General features: G+C 33.9%; 9 protein-coding genes across 9 annotated transcripts; 4 read left to right on the forward strand and 5 right to left on the reverse strand.

The window, feature by feature from the left end:
• Nucleotides 1-156: 156 nt before the first annotated feature.
• Nucleotides 157-666, reverse strand: BMR1_03g03630 (Clathrin adaptor complex small chain; the record flags this gene model as incomplete). The annotated part of the gene is made up of 3 exons (XM_012793883.1): nt 157-297; nt 320-464; nt 485-666. 3 exons carry the CDS (start codon nt 664-666, stop codon nt 157-159), a joined length of 468 nt encoding a protein of 155 aa, XP_012649337.1.
• Nucleotides 914-1,974, reverse strand: BMR1_03g03635 (hypothetical protein; the record flags this gene model as incomplete). Its single annotated transcript, XM_012793884.1, has 3 exons — nt 914-1,299; nt 1,320-1,926; nt 1,948-1,974. The coding sequence occupies 3 exons, from the start codon at nt 1,972-1,974 to the stop codon at nt 914-916; spliced, it is 1,020 nt and encodes a 339-aa protein (XP_012649338.1).
• Nucleotides 1,975-2,069: 95 nt separating this feature from the next.
• BMR1_03g03640 (DNA mismatch repair protein MLH1) lies at nt 2,070-4,164 on the forward strand (the record flags this gene model as incomplete). The annotated part of the gene is made up of 5 exons (XM_021482182.1): nt 2,070-2,484; nt 2,507-2,978; nt 2,999-3,436; nt 3,457-3,849; nt 3,870-4,164. 5 exons carry the CDS (start codon nt 2,070-2,072, stop codon nt 4,162-4,164), a joined length of 2,013 nt encoding a protein of 670 aa, XP_021338730.1.
• Nucleotides 4,165-4,720: 556 nt separating this feature from the next.
• Nucleotides 4,721-5,400, reverse strand: BMR1_03g03645 (RAN, GTP-binding nuclear protein Ran; the record flags this gene model as incomplete). Its single annotated transcript, XM_012793886.1, has 3 exons — nt 4,721-5,129; nt 5,151-5,268; nt 5,289-5,400. 3 exons carry the CDS (start codon nt 5,398-5,400, stop codon nt 4,721-4,723), a joined length of 639 nt encoding a protein of 212 aa, XP_012649340.1.
• On the reverse strand, nt 5,607-7,882 carry BMR1_03g03650 (THO complex subunit 1 transcription elongation factor; the record flags this gene model as incomplete). The annotated part of the gene is made up of 9 exons (XM_021482183.1): nt 5,607-5,855; nt 6,002-6,322; nt 6,367-6,727; nt 6,750-6,841; nt 6,862-7,039; nt 7,062-7,175; nt 7,197-7,405; nt 7,427-7,737; nt 7,759-7,882. 9 exons carry the CDS (start codon nt 7,880-7,882, stop codon nt 5,607-5,609), a joined length of 1,959 nt encoding a protein of 652 aa, XP_021338731.1.
• On the forward strand, nt 8,069-9,610 carry BMR1_03g03655 (Non-canonical poly(A) RNA polymerase PAPD5; the record flags this gene model as incomplete). Its single annotated transcript, XM_012793888.1, has 3 exons — nt 8,069-9,160; nt 9,182-9,463; nt 9,485-9,610. The coding sequence occupies 3 exons, from the start codon at nt 8,069-8,071 to the stop codon at nt 9,608-9,610; spliced, it is 1,500 nt and encodes a 499-aa protein (XP_012649342.1).
• Nucleotides 9,611-9,738: 128 nt separating this feature from the next.
• Nucleotides 9,739-13,420, forward strand: BMR1_03g03656 (hypothetical protein; the record flags this gene model as incomplete). Its single annotated transcript, XM_021482184.1, has 17 exons — nt 9,739-10,175; nt 10,197-10,408; nt 10,429-10,532; nt 10,554-10,688; nt 10,710-10,817; nt 10,840-11,166; nt 11,188-11,283; nt 11,306-11,512; nt 11,533-11,873; nt 11,894-12,305; nt 12,327-12,525; nt 12,546-12,674; nt 12,695-12,785; nt 12,808-12,913; nt 12,934-13,142; nt 13,163-13,243; nt 13,264-13,420. The coding sequence occupies 17 exons, from the start codon at nt 9,739-9,741 to the stop codon at nt 13,418-13,420; spliced, it is 3,351 nt and encodes a 1,116-aa protein (XP_021338732.1).
• Nucleotides 13,421-13,425: 5 nt separating this feature from the next.
• Nucleotides 13,426-15,119, reverse strand: BMR1_03g03670 (tyrosyl-tRNA synthetase; the record flags this gene model as incomplete). Its single annotated transcript, XM_012793891.1, has 3 exons — nt 13,426-13,659; nt 13,680-14,164; nt 14,186-15,119. The coding sequence occupies 3 exons, from the start codon at nt 15,117-15,119 to the stop codon at nt 13,426-13,428; spliced, it is 1,653 nt and encodes a 550-aa protein (XP_012649345.1).
• Nucleotides 15,648-16,668, forward strand: BMR1_03g03675 (glideosome associated protein with multiple membrane spans 2 (GAPM2); the record flags this gene model as incomplete). The annotated part of the gene is made up of 2 exons (XM_012793892.1): nt 15,648-16,051; nt 16,074-16,668. The coding sequence occupies 2 exons, from the start codon at nt 15,648-15,650 to the stop codon at nt 16,666-16,668; spliced, it is 999 nt and encodes a 332-aa protein (XP_012649346.1).
• Between the last annotated feature and the right edge of the window lie 72 nt (nt 16,669-16,740).

Genomic DNA, 16,740 nt, shown 5'->3' on the forward strand with positions numbered 1-16,740 from the left:
TGTTTGTACATTTAGTTATATTGAAAACATACTTTTGTGTTCTACCAATAATTAGTGTTTCAATTTGATCAATGTTAAGGGTCCGCTCGGAAAAAAGTGACAGCAAATTTTCCTCAATATCCCAATATAGTTAGGGGTCTAGTTGTGTCAAAATGCTTATTTCACTGGGGAAATTGCGCTCTTTCCCTTACTCTCCTCCATCATTGCATCTTGTGCAGCTATTATCCGCAGCACAGTTTTTTTGCTACTTTCGTGAATGTCTCCACCAATAAGTATCTCATCGATCATATAGTAAGCCTAAGTCAGTAATGTGGAACACCTTTTGATAATTATAAATGATATCCAATTCGCAAACATTGCCAAAGTATCGATCTAAAATTTCTACATAGTGATGCATAATTTCTAGAACTAGTAACTCATTATCATCTTGCTCCGCGCAGGAGATGAAAAATAAGCTAGCATATCTAAATAAGCTGATGGTAACCTTTTGTATATCAGTTTGTAATCTTCCCATTGTATGAAGTTACATTGGTATGGATTACGATTTAGTACTAGAGATGTTATTTGCTTTATAGTTTTGACTTTTTCCGGGTGTGAGATGGGCGTGAACCATTTTGCCAGTCTCACCTTCCCTCGCCTGCTGATCATTAAGAAGAATTTAATCATCACAACTCATTATATTTATCTACATATTATTTTATAAGTTACAATAACACTACATGTACATTAAACGCATGTCGAGTGTAACAAGTCTAGTATATAATTAATCGTCTATAGTGCGGTTATCATAGGGTATGCCCGTACACTGTAACTACACATTTGCGTTATGATTAATTTGTAGGACAAGCATACTTTCAAATTTTTGAATATTTACCAATACAATTGGAATTGTTAACTTTGGAGCACATTTCCATCATGTTTGGAGTGATGTCAAATCAAATGTGTCCCTGTAACCAATTTTTACTTTGCCGCCACTGAAACTATTTATTCTATCACTTATAATACCATCTGGCGATATGGGTGATTTGTCCATATTGTTTAAACTGTTTTTACTGCGCTGATCTACGTAGGTTTTGAACAACATTTCCGTTTGTGTCCCAGATGCGATATTTGTGGGAGTGGATGGCAACGATGCATGCTCACAAGACAAACCGTACACCACGGGCCTAGAGTTTTTAACTCCTAAATCCTTAACCAAAATTTTTGGTTTTATGGTGGATCCCTTGATATTTATGAGTTTGGATTTTTCTTTAGTTTCCGCGTTGTGTTGAGGTATTAACTTGCATTCACTTTCGCTGTCTGCATAAGTGGGAGATTACCTTTTGATACTAGATTCAGTAACAACTGGTCTACATCTGGATCTGGATTTATTGTAGCCGGTTCAAACAAGTTCATATAGTAACTTCTGGGATCGAAATTTTCATCCGTTACAGCGTGGGTTATGACTGGTAAAGTGCTGGCGATTAAAGGATTGATGTTAGCCGATTTAGTTATGTTATCCATGTCAACAAATGATGCATATTCCTTGGCTAATGAAACCAAATTTGTTTTACTAGTATCATAGTTTATGTCATCACTCAGGGTGTTAAGGTTGGCAGTCATGGCAGCCAGAAATCTAGACTTTGAATTTTTTTGATCAAAATTTGTGGTAGGAAGTCTATAAATGTCCAGGGGGTTTCTCACAGGGATCTGCAAGCCAAGCAGTAAGTTAGTAGGATCTGATAGTATCAGATCGGGAATTTTAACACATTCATTTGTATCCAAGTAACTGTTCGTGCTCTTGGCATTAGACAGGACGCATGTTTGTTCATAAGGAGTAGCGGCATGGTTTAGTGAATTGGGTTGCTGGTTGGACACATCCCTAATTACCGAATTGGAATTGTTAATATATTCAAGCATACGACTCATGCCAGAAGATTTTATTTTCTATATAAACTGAATGTTTACTTCAAAATTTGTGCGATAGTTATCCATATTTTTACAAAAATCTATGTTAGACAATGATTGTAGGGTGTCAATACAATAAAGACAATATATGTAGTGCCTCGCGTATATCGCAAATATAAATAATGTATTTTGGTGGTGAAAGTGATGGAAATTGCATTAAACCACTGCCACGCGATGTGGTTGAAAAGATCGCTGCGGGGGAAGTGATACTAAACCCAGCTGGTGCACTAAAGGAACTGCTAGAAAACTCAATAGACGCACACAGTACTGTGATAAATATTCAAATTTCTCACAGCGGATTTGAGTATCTAAGGATTTCTGACAATGGCTTTGGGATGTGTAAGGAAGATTTGCTGCTTGCTTGCAAACGCTACACCAGTTCCAAGAATCCTGGCTCTCTCATCGGTATATCAACCTTCGGTTTCAGAGGTGAAGGACTAGCAGCTCTTTCACAATCTGCATTGGTCACAATTACTTCAAAGAAGGTCACTAGCCCAAAAGGTTTAAGGGTTAAGTACCTAAATGGCGAACAGACCAGTAGGTTTAACTATTGACGTAGGCATAGAAGAAGTTGATTGTGATGTAGGTACCATAGTAGAGTATGAAAACCTATTTTATAACAACCAAGTTAGACTTAAAACCTTAATGAAACAGGGTAGCTTGCACTATTTGAAATGTCTGGAGTTGGTTCAACACTATGCCATTCAATTCACTAATATTTCGTTTTCAATGTATAGATTAACACCAAAAAGCAATACATCCCGACTTTTGTCCATTAAAACGCTGGTGGAAATGGATTTGAGCGATATGGTCAACTGTAATTTTAACACTGATAACCAGAACGCCCATTTGAATGTGATTAAACAGGTATATGGTGATAAAAACACTAAACATTTAATTTCATTTAACAGTTCATTGAATAAAGACGTTATATATCAGTGCATTGGATTGATTAGCGGCTCTGCCTATTCTGGATGTAATATTACAATCACTTTTGTCAATAACCGCTTAGTTGACTTGCCAAATTTGCGGTATGATGATTCTAATGTAGTACCATGATTGATAACATTTATTTGAATATTGTGGGCCCAGGGCACTTGAAATTTGTATACTTGTCAATAAAAATCCCTCTGCAAAAAGTGGATGTAAATATACATCCCACCAAAAAACTGGTCTCTTTCATCTGCCAAGAAGAAATCGAATCGCATATTGCTGAAGTATTTCGGGAGGTGCTTGAAAATTCAGTATATATAGTTGATAATTCGGTAATAAATCATGCAAAATCTGGAAAACTATGCAGTAATGACACCAAAGTTGAACCCACTCGCTCCAGAACTGATTTTCACCAATCATCCATTAAAACATTTTTACCACTACAGACCACCCAATTTACAAGCAGTAACAGCCATATGAAACAATTTATAAAACAAAACGCCAGTTCATCATTAGATGTTTTCAAGTGCCAAACGCAGGATATCTGCCATCAAAGGTGTAAACAACTTAATATAGCCAATTTTGCATTGAAAATACCAGCGAGACAACTGAAATTTCTGACAAATTAGATGTGATGCATTTGATTAAAAAATCTGTATTCGTAGGACCGGTGGATGAAAAATGGATCTTATTGCAGTATCACAAGAAACTAATACTTGTTGACATCCAGGAACTTGTTAGGCGATATATTTACGATTACCTAGCGTCGAATCGTGGGCGATATAGACGAGTTGCATTTGAACCTAAATTGGAAATTTCAGAGTTAACAAGCTACCATGATGAAATTTCTAGTCTTGATAAAATCGTAGTCGATCCTGAATACATGATTTCACTTGATAATTTTGGAATTGGTATTGAAGTAATTGACGGAGTCGCATACCTTGCTAATTTCCCCTGTATAATAGACAAGTAGGCACTCAATAATCTAGCCACTACCCAGATATACCAATACTCGCAAAGTGTATTACAGAAATATTAGCCATCCGACGTATGAATGCCAATGTAAAAACGAGTGCCATAGCCAAGATAATGTCAGAATCTATGAGCATGGTACCAGAAGGATCCATTACAAGTGAATACCTAGAACACATTTTTTACAATGGGTTAAAGAGATCCAATAAACACTTTAGCTCCAATGAAGCCAGAGTATTATTTAGTTCTAGAGATTTTGTAATTGAATTGGCATCGTTGGATAAATTATATAGGCTATTTGAAAGATGTTAATTGTCCATTTAATATTGATAATAGGTTGATTGATTTGTAAAAGTTGTTGGAATATAAACCTCAGACTTATATTTGAGAATCGAATTGATTTTATAATGAATAATTAAATTTGGATATTTGATTTGTTGTTATTTAATTATCAAAATAATTTGTACTCATTTGCATAATATATGCATAATTGACAAGAAGATAATTGTAGTAAATAATCAAATATTAATAATCACTTTAATAATTAATATAACACTGATTCAACCAAATTAATGAGTATAAACACAATTTTATAATAATATCAAGTCATTTTGAATTTTTAATAAGTAAAATCACCTCATAATTTATAGCCAACTGATCTTATAATAAATACGATACTGTGATTAATAAATTTTTAGTAATTATATTTAAATAAGTTAGCCATAACGATCAGAAAACGGCAATTCTATATTTGAATTTGAACATATTAGTGTAGGTTAATACTATTTATATGCCAAATATAATTGATATTTTTAATACACTAGTAGATTTCACTAAAATTGTAATAATAGCACGGGAACATAGTATATTAGTTGAGATCATCGTCATCATCGATGGCACAGCTGGCTGCGGCGGCTAGTTCTCTCTCAGATTGTGCAACCAAAGCCGGATCTATTTGAATTTCAGGCGCCTTAGCACAGTCTCCCACGAAAACCAACTGCGGCTGGTTAGTCAATCGTCGTGCCAACCAAAGGAAAGGCCGTTCAAAATTGAAGTTTGAACGGGCAGAAAGGTCATAGTACTGTAGATTTCTCTTCCTGTGAAATTGTATGTGTGCGGCTTTAACTTGCCTCTCCTTGACATCAGCCTTGTTGCCACAGAGGACCATGGGTATGTTGTCACAGACTCGGACAATATCTCTATGCCAATTAGGAACATTCTTATATGTTATTCTAGATGTGACATCAAACATAATAATGGCACACTCTCCTTTAATACTGAATAAGTGAGTATCATACTAATAACCGTCGCGAAGGCCACCATACTTCTCTTGTCCAGCGGTATCCCAGGCATTGAACTGGATGACGCCGAAGTTGGTGCGAAATTTCAAAGGGTGTACTTCTACACCAAGAGTAGCTAAATCAAAGGTTACATACGAATATATTTCTTTTCGAATTCTCCCGTCAAGTGACGCTTCACCAAGGTGGTCTTACCGACGCCGCCGTCACCCACCAACAGCAACTTAAACTGTGGAATGTTTTCAGTCATGGCAAAGCTCGTCACTAGCTCTCTTTGGTCTTTTTAGATATCAATCAGTATTTGATTATTATGCTTGTGCCCCACAGCAAGTTACTCTATACATCTCTTATACCTTGACTACATGTTTACACAGCACACAACTGTTTACACACATATCATTTGAAATGAATATCTAATAAAAATTATGCGATAAATTCACAACCCTGAGGCTAATATTAATTAATAATTTGATCGAGTGATGACATGATATATTCCATATTGCTACAAGTGTTCCCTATTGGTAGCTTAAATGTTGAATTAACAAACTTATCCATGTAGTGCATTGTGAATAATTTGCCAAGGCGGAATCTGAAGACATTGTCTTCGGAACTAGGTGTTTCCACTTGGTTCTCTGGGTCCAGATCGATTTGCATTTTTTTCCTATATTGACTCAGCTTGGCATTCAGCTTGGTTTCCAATGTGTCCTAGTTGAGTAATTTATATAATATCGGCTTGTTAATCACTAATCTACCAGTCACAGCTCATGTGTGGTTGAATGTTTATTATTACATGTAATTGTATCAAATATTAATAACATGTGTGAAAATGGTTAATGCTAGTATAGTCTTACTGTTAATTCATTTGGTGGTACATCTAATCCCCATTCATCGGCCTGTCTGTCAAGGTTGATTGGGTCTACTCTAAGCGATGTCTCATAGGTAAACTTGCGACTTAGACATCCTATCTCATTGCCCTTTTGCACTGCCGCTCTCTTCACTCCACACTCCTCTTTATTTTCCATGCAATCTTTAAGCCAATTAATCCAGGTATCTCTGTCATTGCCAATAGTGTCAATTGATTCGTCAATGGGATCCATGATCGTATCTTCAACATAAGGGCTAGGGGTTATATCTGTGAGCAAATCTGCACAACCATTCCTCTTCCAATAAACCTACGTCACAAGTTTTTAATGGAAATTGTATGAAGAGTACCTACCCATTGAGCTTCCGTGGCCAATAGAGTGGTCAAAAATTTCGTAAACCCACTAATTTTAGTAGAGAATTTAACCAACACCTTCTGTATCTCATTGATAATAGCCCGAATCTTTGTAGGTTTTTTAGCATAAATAGATTCCTTATCAGGCTGGAAAACGACGTGAGATGCACGATTAAACAGGCACAAATACTCCTCATTTGGATTTAATGGCTTTGTCACGCGGTAAAGGTCCATTAGGGCCATAAAACTTTCGACGATAAATTGTTTCCAGAAATCGACATCGTTGCAAACCATAGAGAATATAATCCCATTTCCTCTATCAATTCCATCTTTGTACCATGCAAAAAGTGGTCCTTTGACCCTTAAATTACTGAGTTTCTTACTTGGAATTGGGGTTTAATGTGCGATAGAAGTTTAGTAGACATTGGTACGAATCTAGTAATTCACTAAAATAGCTCTCATCTTCGGCTTCCATCTGAATGAACGCATGCATACATTGTGTGAGAGGTGAGAGAAAGATAATGTAAACTTGTAGCTAGTATATATTTTGTAATTGGGCAATTTGAGTATTGGTTCAAAGTTGCACAATTTGTACTTATAATCACTAGTGATCTCATCCGTGTAATTTTCCATTGTTTCGCAGGGTTGCCGTTGTACAAATTCTTCTAAAAATCTACATAAATTAATAACTTTACTTAAGGGCATCTGGTTCTGTAGTAATAAATGTTGTTTGTATTTGACTTAGACCGTGTTTATTTGATATCCCCAAATGGGACATTGGCAAGCATTCAATTAGTATACATCTTAGTCTAAATAATTGTATTATGTACTGAAATGATAATTGTGGATGTGAAAGAAATTCCGTATGTATCATGCGGTTTTCGATTGATTTTACAAAGAATATCAACTTTGCACCAGCAGTTTGCATCCTCCTTTTATTTGTACATATAGTCTCCATGTCAATATAATGTTTTTTCACGGTTTTGAGTTGACAATATACGTGATTGACAATTTTAGCGATGGAAGCTATTGTTGATACCTAAATGCCACAGAAGTTTACTTTAGCCAATTCAGTTAGAATGTCTATGAAGATCACCAGGTCTAAAGAATCAGGTACCAGAGATAATAAGATGTCAATTATGCAATTAATCGTATCTATATTTCCGGCCATAGTCGTGAAAGCATCGGAACAATGGGTTAGGTTGTTTATCAAGTATACTGATATTATCTTGAAGGATAATATGAAGTTTGCATGAGATTTGCTGCTAATATCTCCTTCTTTATTCTCATTGTTCTTCAAAATAGTTCTTATTTGTTCAACTACAGATTTTCTATAGTTTATATTAGTGAGTAAACTGTTGTTTAACTCATCTGTATTAATAGCCGTAGCACCTTGTTTTAATAGTAACTGCCATAATTCTATGAGATGATGCCTAATATCATCTTTGGGTAGATTAAGGGTGCCATTCTGAGTCAATTCTGAAGATATTGGTAGTATACCCTGGAATATATCCATCACAATTACTATGTAACACTACAACCATTAGAAGACAACAATATGATAGCGCATGTTTAACCACGATACGGAAGGATATCATTTTTTTAAGTGCAAAGGTCAATTCCAAAAATCTGAAGTATATTGTCCGAATTGATATATAAAAGTGACCCATATGAAACACAAAGGTCACTGGTTAAAGGAAATATGGCTTCAGATTCCAATGATACAGTTAAAGTAAATAAATTTAGTGAAAATGAAGTGTTAAAGAAAGTTCATAGAGACATTTCATCGGCTAAAAATTATTATTCCACAAAAAAACAGAAGAATGGTCCCAAAATTAAGTATAAACCGAAGAAATTGCTTAAAAATGTAAAAAGTAATAATCATACAACCAGTAATGATTTATCATCAAAGTCTAAGGATGATAAATCATTTTCTGCGTTAATGAAACTGGGTGGTAATGGCAAAAATCCCTATCCTAAATCTACAGACAATGTAAATTGCCCTAGCAAGCTAGTAACAAATAATAAAAACACTAATCGACCAAATAAAGGCGGTAAAAATAAGAAAAATTATAACAAATATATAACTCATGTACATAACCCGATTAAATCGTCTCCAGATAGCATTAATGAGTCTGAGAATGCTGATGATAAAGTACCTAGTAATGGCGCTATTTCTGAACCAACTTCACCCGGTGCTGACTTTAGTGTTATTTATCCGTCTGAATTCATAATAAACTCATTTTCAGATCTATCCAACGTGTATAAAGTCAGTAAGATACTGGATGAAAATCTGCAACGCTGGCTACGTCATGTACAAAAGGTTGCCGAGGAGGAGAAACCAATGATAGAATCCGCCATCAAACGTTTTGAGGATGTTGTTTATAAAGTATTACACAATGCGAAAATCTTTGTATTTGGCTCTTACTCATCGTCGCTAAGATTGCCGCACGGGGATGTCGATTTGACAATTAAAGGAGCAGATGGATCTCCTGTGGATATACTGAAAAGTCTAATTAAACATATAAGACCAATTGCACATAATCGAGAGGTTTTTGTTATTTTAAGTGCTAGAATTCCAATTATCAGGTATACTGACGCAGTATCGGGCACCAAAATCGATGTAAACGCAAACCCAGGCGCATCACTTAAAAGTACAAAGGTTATTAATAATTGGATCGAAATTTTTCCATCAGTAGAACCGCTTATTAAAATTAACAAGCATTTAATCAGAAATTTTGACTTGAACGATACGGCTCTCGGTGGAATTGGATCATTCCTACTGTTCCACATGGTAAACTAATTTGTGACTTAGTGTTTCGCATTCTATTTGAATTTTGGGGAATCATGCAAAATAAATGAGAGTTACTCTGATGGATTCGCAATTCTGTGTTTGTGGAAATACTATGGTATGTTACACAACTACAAGAAATTTGGAATTGGCCCAAATGGAGAGATTATCCCCATTCCCACTTCAAACCAAAATGGCGCCTTAAAACTCGTGGCTTACAGTCCAGTAAATACTACTATGGAAATTGGGAAAAGAGCCCATCAAATGTCAAAGGTTATAGCTTTATTCAGGCATGCATTATCAGCAGTGAGTCATTTAGTCATTTAGTGCCTATCCATTACTGAGGGAAAAGTGGAACCTTATAACTGTGACACTTTGCAATTTTTGTTTAGCGATTCGTATAGCAAAGGCTCTGACAAACATATTTTTGATCTAAATATTGCTAAGGAATAATTAATTTTACACACAGTTGTTACACCTTCCCTATCTGTGGTAGTAGGAATCTCGAAACGAGACAGACTTAAATAGATCTCAATAAAGTCGCAGAGTGTAGATAAATCGTTAATTGCGTATAGATTAACATGTACATTATTCTTTGTTTTACGTTATTAATATCTTATATATGTGGTTCTTTGGGAAATAGTGATTTCACGAATACTTCGTGTTTGGTGGAGGGTATATGGATTCAAGGAGAGAAAATAGATTTTTCAAGCAATATTAGGGAATATAAAATCGTTTTAGAAAAGCATATCCATAAACTAGAAACTTTCATTTACATTTCTTATGCTTCAAAAAAGTTGGACACCAATAAACTTGCAAGTAATCGCAAGTTGTTAAATGATAATGAAATTTCTAATAAAATCCATTTTGACTATCTGGGGAAATCAACCAACTTTATGCTTGATTTGGTGCCAGAATTGAACCTTAAATCGTGCAATATTAGCTTAATTATGAATAAAATGCATATAAAACCCACATTTCCTAATTTTTGGCTACTAGACATAAACGATTTATCAAGGTAAATTATGTGATTATACAGTATAAAATTGAAGATTACTGTTGAAAATAGCGTTGGAAAATCATTGAATGAATATTACATCCACATATTTAATGATAAATTCAAGAATGTCATTGAGGTTGACAATGTTTCAATATTTGATAATAAAAACGTTTCTTTTAAAATGGAACCTCCATTTTCACCTACAATCTATCGCTACAAAATTCTAATAAATCCGATGATAAATGATCACAGTAAGCATGTCACAATCTAGTTAAAATAACGGCTAAATGCAAATATAATGTATTTATCAATGATATTGAACAGCAAAGCCTCACTGTGAATATTCCTAACGATAAATTTCAAACGATAATCAAAGTAAATTCGCACTCATACTAGATATCTTGTGTAAATGTTAAAAATAAAACTATCGGAGTGCCTGAATCATATTATTTTCATTTTATATACTCGACAAATGAAAATATAACATCTCCTAAATCAATAATTCCATTGGCCACTGGATCGCCATGTCTGGTAAGTGAAAAAACATTTAAGTTAACGGAAAGTGATGATATACATATGTACAATTGTTATGGAACTGTGGATCCTGTTTCATTTGTCATGCAAACCAAACCAACCTACCTATATGCAATAAAGTCGCAGGTTGGTAAATACTATAATTTAGGATAAAAGATACATATTTTACAACACTACAACTGTAAAAATATATAAAAAAAGTGATATACAACTGGAAATATTGAATGGTCGAGAAAAACGTGTCTATAAGTTTTTTTTTAATAATACCAATGAAAAATATATTCAATTTAAATACTTACCTTTCTATAACAAAATTATCGTTTTATTGTTTATTTTAACATTTATGTTTTCATCGCTGATGCCATCATTACTGCAAATTATATTATCCCGCAATTATAATGGTATCAATTATTTTCCATATATATTTAACATAATTATTACATATATTGCCATTAGGTGTCTCGATCAAAATAAGGTAATTTTTATGTCAAATTAGAATATTAATCGCAACATATCATCTATTATGTATAATATCTATTCATTTTTTCTAAAAATAGATTCAAATGATCCTTGGTCATTCACATCTTGCGCAGTAAGATATTTTATTAACTAAGAATTTGATATGGAGCTATACACACTATAAATTATTATTTATATTAATTAGATTTATATGTTCACGCATTAATATTTTTTATAATGGGATAAATTCATCTAATTATATATTTATGGATTACAATAGTGTATCCATAGGTAATCTGGATTGGCCTTTAAAGACATTCATATCATTTCCATTATTTGGAGCATGCTACACTATACTACATGCAAGTTATTTATAATTTAGAATGCTATACATGGAGAAGTAATACATGTAGATAATTTGTTAATAAAAGAAGTATTTAATAACAATGATCTCATGTTATCGAGGCTAAAAATACATTCAATTAGCAATATCATTAAATGGGTTATTTTTGAAACAAACATTCCACTCCTCTGTACCACATTAATTCTATTGATTGATTTAATATACAATTTCTATCAATACTTCAATAAATGTTACAACGCCGTAAAACATGGTTACTTGATATGGCGTTGGAATGATAACTGCGGAGGTGATCACCTGTCTAATAATGGATACTGGTCCGATAGATTCTGTAATCAATTATACACCGAATATAATTCAAGGTAATTAATTTAATATACAGTTCAGAAATATTTGACTGTCACTATCAAGATTTTTGCGGATTGACTGAAATCTTTGATTTTGAAAAATTGAAAAATAAAAATTATGTTTTGGAACACCAAAACAATAAACCCCCATGGAACAATTTTGATGATGCAGAAAAAATGGATTTAAACTTTCTTTCACCAAAATATTATGATCTAAATGATACTGTTGATGCCAAATCGAATATCTCGGAAGAGTTGAATGAAAATATTCCAATATGCGTTAAAATAAATAAATTGTTACACTATTCATCATTATATAGATCTTTTGGATTAATACAATGCGGTTGGATTGATATTTTATTAGATTGGAAATTTACAAAGGAAATATACATGCAAGATATAGATTTAAGTAAATTTAAATTGATAACCAAATCTACCCAGTTACATGTAACTCGCATATTTACTTAGGGCCCTTTGTCTAATGGAGAATTTAAACCCATTTTCAATGGGACTAGAGTTCCACACATATTTTTTGAGTTATTCACAATAAGGTGTATATTGGGTATATTGTTTGGGATAATCATTAATAAAACTAACTCTTTCATTCAAAATTTCGGATTAGTACTCATCACTACATTATTTTGTTTAATGATGACAAGAATAATCGGTTAGCCAATTCTTATCTAGTATCATGGCCATATAATAAAGATAAAGATAACATCATTTTATTAATATGTCTATTAGTAGAAACGCTATTAGTTGTTTCTTTCCAATTCAATTTATTTGGAATAAAATGGATTTCTAACGTATTTTTGGGTAATTACTTAAAAATCTAGCCGTGCTGGAATTTACAATACAATTTGGAATCATAATTGCATTCTTACATAGCCTCTTATTTATATATTATTTTGCACTAAATAACAAAAGGTAACATATATGAATAATTCAGCAAACTGTATTCGTACTGTAATTGCATTTTGTCAATTGAATTTCCTGAAACAAACACTTATTGTATATCCCATGGATTCTCCAAAGTACCTATTTATTCTGCACGTGTAATCAGACATTAATTAAGATAACATTTGACAACAATCCATCCTATGGAATCAACCATGATAAAGTATATATATCTCCAATTATAACGAATCTACCGCCTATAATAGCAATTTCAAGCGACGATTTCCGCTCATTTACAAACAATGTAAATGGAATACAAATCCCCGAAATCATCATATTTTTTGGCGGGGCAGATATCTATAGACTTAGTAGGATCATAATATACGAGTAAACATACCATAATTTAGCATAGAGAAGAAAAATAATATTATTTCTGAGATTCTAAAAGACATAAACGAATATTCGAATGTGGCTGATGAGATCAATATGTAAGGGAAAATAAATTTAGGAAAATATTAAAGTATCACAAAACCCATGTACCAACTAATTCCATCTTATCAATAATAATAAATGATGGTCATAATATTGGAAATAGTAAGCATTCAGATCATTATGAAGATGAAAGTACGGTATCACGTGATTATTATAGTGAATTAAAAAACTAATTAAATCAATTACTTTCCACTTCTAATACATATAGCTGCTTCTTACCAATCCGAATAAATACATAAGATTTACCACCAACATTGTATGGGACATTTTTAATGTGACTTTCGTCGATCACACTATTCAATTGGCACAATTCATTGTTTATATAACATATGCCTTGTTTTATCAAATTTCTGGCAGCAGAATTTGAGTCACAAATGCCAAGCATCTTTAGCGCCGCAACAATGCTCAGGCCCTGAGTCACAACCCACTAACCATAACAATTGTTGATTTGGATACTTTTTGCGATGGGACATACTTAAGGAATTCGATAAAACTCGCAGAATCCGCATCAAGTTTGGTTAATTGATCAATGTTTATCATTACATTTGATCTATCCTTGTTGAATGCCCAGAATTTATTGATCAGATTAACAGCATCATAGCCGTACATGAGTAATGTCACTTCGTCACTCAGTTTGCCCTTTGCATAATTAATATCTGTGGCAACTAATTCATTGATTTCATTTATAGGGATGTCCGTAAAATATTTAATAAATGTGGATACATTCTCATCTTGCGTATTTCTGAAAAATTGCCAGACATTGAGAGCACAAGTGGTAGGCGATAGCCATATTGTACTATCACTTTTATTTAGTGATTGTGTTTCAAAACAACTATTAGACTTGCTAAGTTTGTTCTTAGAAGTGTCCAACAGGAGTTTTGTAGTTATACCATACAAATCAGAGACATTAAGTGATTCTAAATATTGTTAATACTTACTTGCTAGATCTACGCCCGAAACAATATTACCCCACTGATCAGAGCCTCCAATTTGTATCCTAACATTGTATGTTTGGGACAAATGGACAAAATCTAGTGCTTGGAGGGTCATATAGGCTAGTTCTGAAAAGTTCATCCCGGTTTTGTTAGCGTCCTCTTCACTCTTACCCAATCTCTTAATTATACAGTCTCTACTCAGCATACGGTTTAGTTGGAAATTGTTACCCACTAATTCCAGGTATTCACTCAAAGATATGTTTTTATGAATGCTAGCATTGTCTACAATCCAAACTTTTGGAAATTCATCCGGATTATATGGTGTAAACAGTTCAAGTTGCGGAGTTATGATTTTATTATTGCACATGAGCGGCCTTGTCATTATGTGTCCAATAGTACTAATTAGATCATCTCTCCTAGCGTTTAGTATATGATCAAATGAGGGTACATGCGATTGAGTTATATAACTAAATTTTGTATTTGTTTTTTGTGATAAATTGTCACATAATGTATGAAGACTGGATCGAGCAGATACTGTGAATGAGGGATCACCTACAATTGTCGTACCACCACCCATTAAAATAACAACATCCAATCCAATGGTAAAAAATTTTCTCAATGTAACAAGTTGAAATAATGTACCAATGTGAGCCTTTGAGCTAGTTATATCAATACCTATATATACAGATAAGGGAGATTCCTTTCTATCATAACTTAGTAACAAATTGTCAATGCCATTTTCATCAGTCAACTTGTCCAAAATATCCCTACCATACAGATCCTGCAGTAGTTCAGACCTAAATCTGTGTTTAAAATCATTGTGTGAACCAAGCGCCAAAATTTTAAGTCCATATGCATTATTATTGACAATGTAACAGGGGATTTGTCGAAAAAATGGGAAAGCGATAACCAGGGTGATGATGAATGATATGTACATCACATGACTAGACACTAATCGACACTATAAATCGTTGTCATTATATTTCTAATTTATGTTAATTTTCAATCATTTACCAACCCCAAACTAACCCAGTAACCACAGTTTCAATTATTCTAATAGCTAGTAATAAATATACATGATGAATACCACAGACTAACTTCAATGACAGAGAGAAAAATTAATAAATAAATTAAAAGACGAGTTAAAACGCATTTTATGTGATAGTTAGATGCAATATTGTTTCCGGCCCATTTGTTATGTTGGTGATAGCTCGTGGCACCTAAGTGCAATTACGATCCCACCTATTGATATTGTGTGACATCAGGTTGTAGTAGCCAAGGCGTATTTGCTTAACATTTACTGAGTGACTATTCAAAAGTTACACTACTTGCAACCGCAGCACATCTGTCTAACTAATTTTTGTTATGTATCCATAAATTTAGGTAAGCTGAATTTCCGCACTGAATCTTTTACACAGTAGCACATTTATTAAACATCTGTGTACACACATAATATCTAGGTAAAATGGATACATATGACGTTCAAAATTTTGGCCATCAGGATTCAGGCTATTCCTACCAACAGGAAGTGGAAATGGACGGCTTCAATGCACACATTGACCCACAATATATAATTGAAAATGACTCGTGCTCACCTAGGGGCGAGATACACTCTCCTTTCATTGGGTTTTTCTCATCAAAATTCCTACGCACTGGATTTATACTCCAGGTCATATCACTATCCCTCATGTTCGTTTTCTATTGGGCGTTTGGAGGCAGCGGTATCTTCATTTTCGACCTATATGCAGCCTCAGAAAATGTCAAGCTTAGTCAATCATTCCACCTCACTGTATCCACTTTGATGGGAATTTACATCACTGGTACGTTATATATAGCCCTATTTCAGGTATTCGTAGCGGATAATAGCAAGTATGCATTAATTTATATTTAGGCTCGTCAGAGGGTTTAGGGCGGGGTCCAAAATATTATCAGCGGCTGTTACACTGGATTTCATCTCATCAGTGCTAAGAATGGTACAGTACATTTACGCCTATTACTACATGAGCATGAAATGGTGGACCAAGTATCAACAGACGAAGGCGGATTGGATTTTTTTTCAATTCGGCAGTTTCATCAACAGTTTCAGCTTGATCATGTATGGAGCCTCCTTTTTCTATTTGGAAGCTTATCATGATGAAGGTACACACGAAGAATATGCTTGGATTAATATGATTCTCTTTGGTTTATCCGGATTGGCCGAATTATTGATGGTTTTCACTGGATTCGGTTCACTATTTAGCGTATTATTGCTAGTATCAATTATAAGTGGTACTGTTTGGTCAATGTCTTTTGAGCCTCTGTTGGAGAAGTGGTCACCGGCTTTACATAGCCGTGATGTGAATGCGGATTTCATGCCAGATTCCAAGGAATGCAATCAGGGTTATGGATCTGACTCGACTTACTACCAAATGCAATCTATAGCCGAAGGACCGATGGATCATATGAGCGCTTACGGCCCGGGTATGGAAGATTACCAACACCAATAGCCCTACCGACTGTATATTAGTTTATCTACTCAAAATCACCACATACCAGTTAATTATCACAATTAATAAAAT

This window comes from Babesia microti, chromosome III, assembly GCF_000691945.2.
Source record: "Babesia microti strain RI chromosome III, complete genome".
NCBI classification, from domain to species: domain Eukaryota; phylum Apicomplexa; class Aconoidasida; order Piroplasmida; family Babesiidae; genus Babesia; species Babesia microti.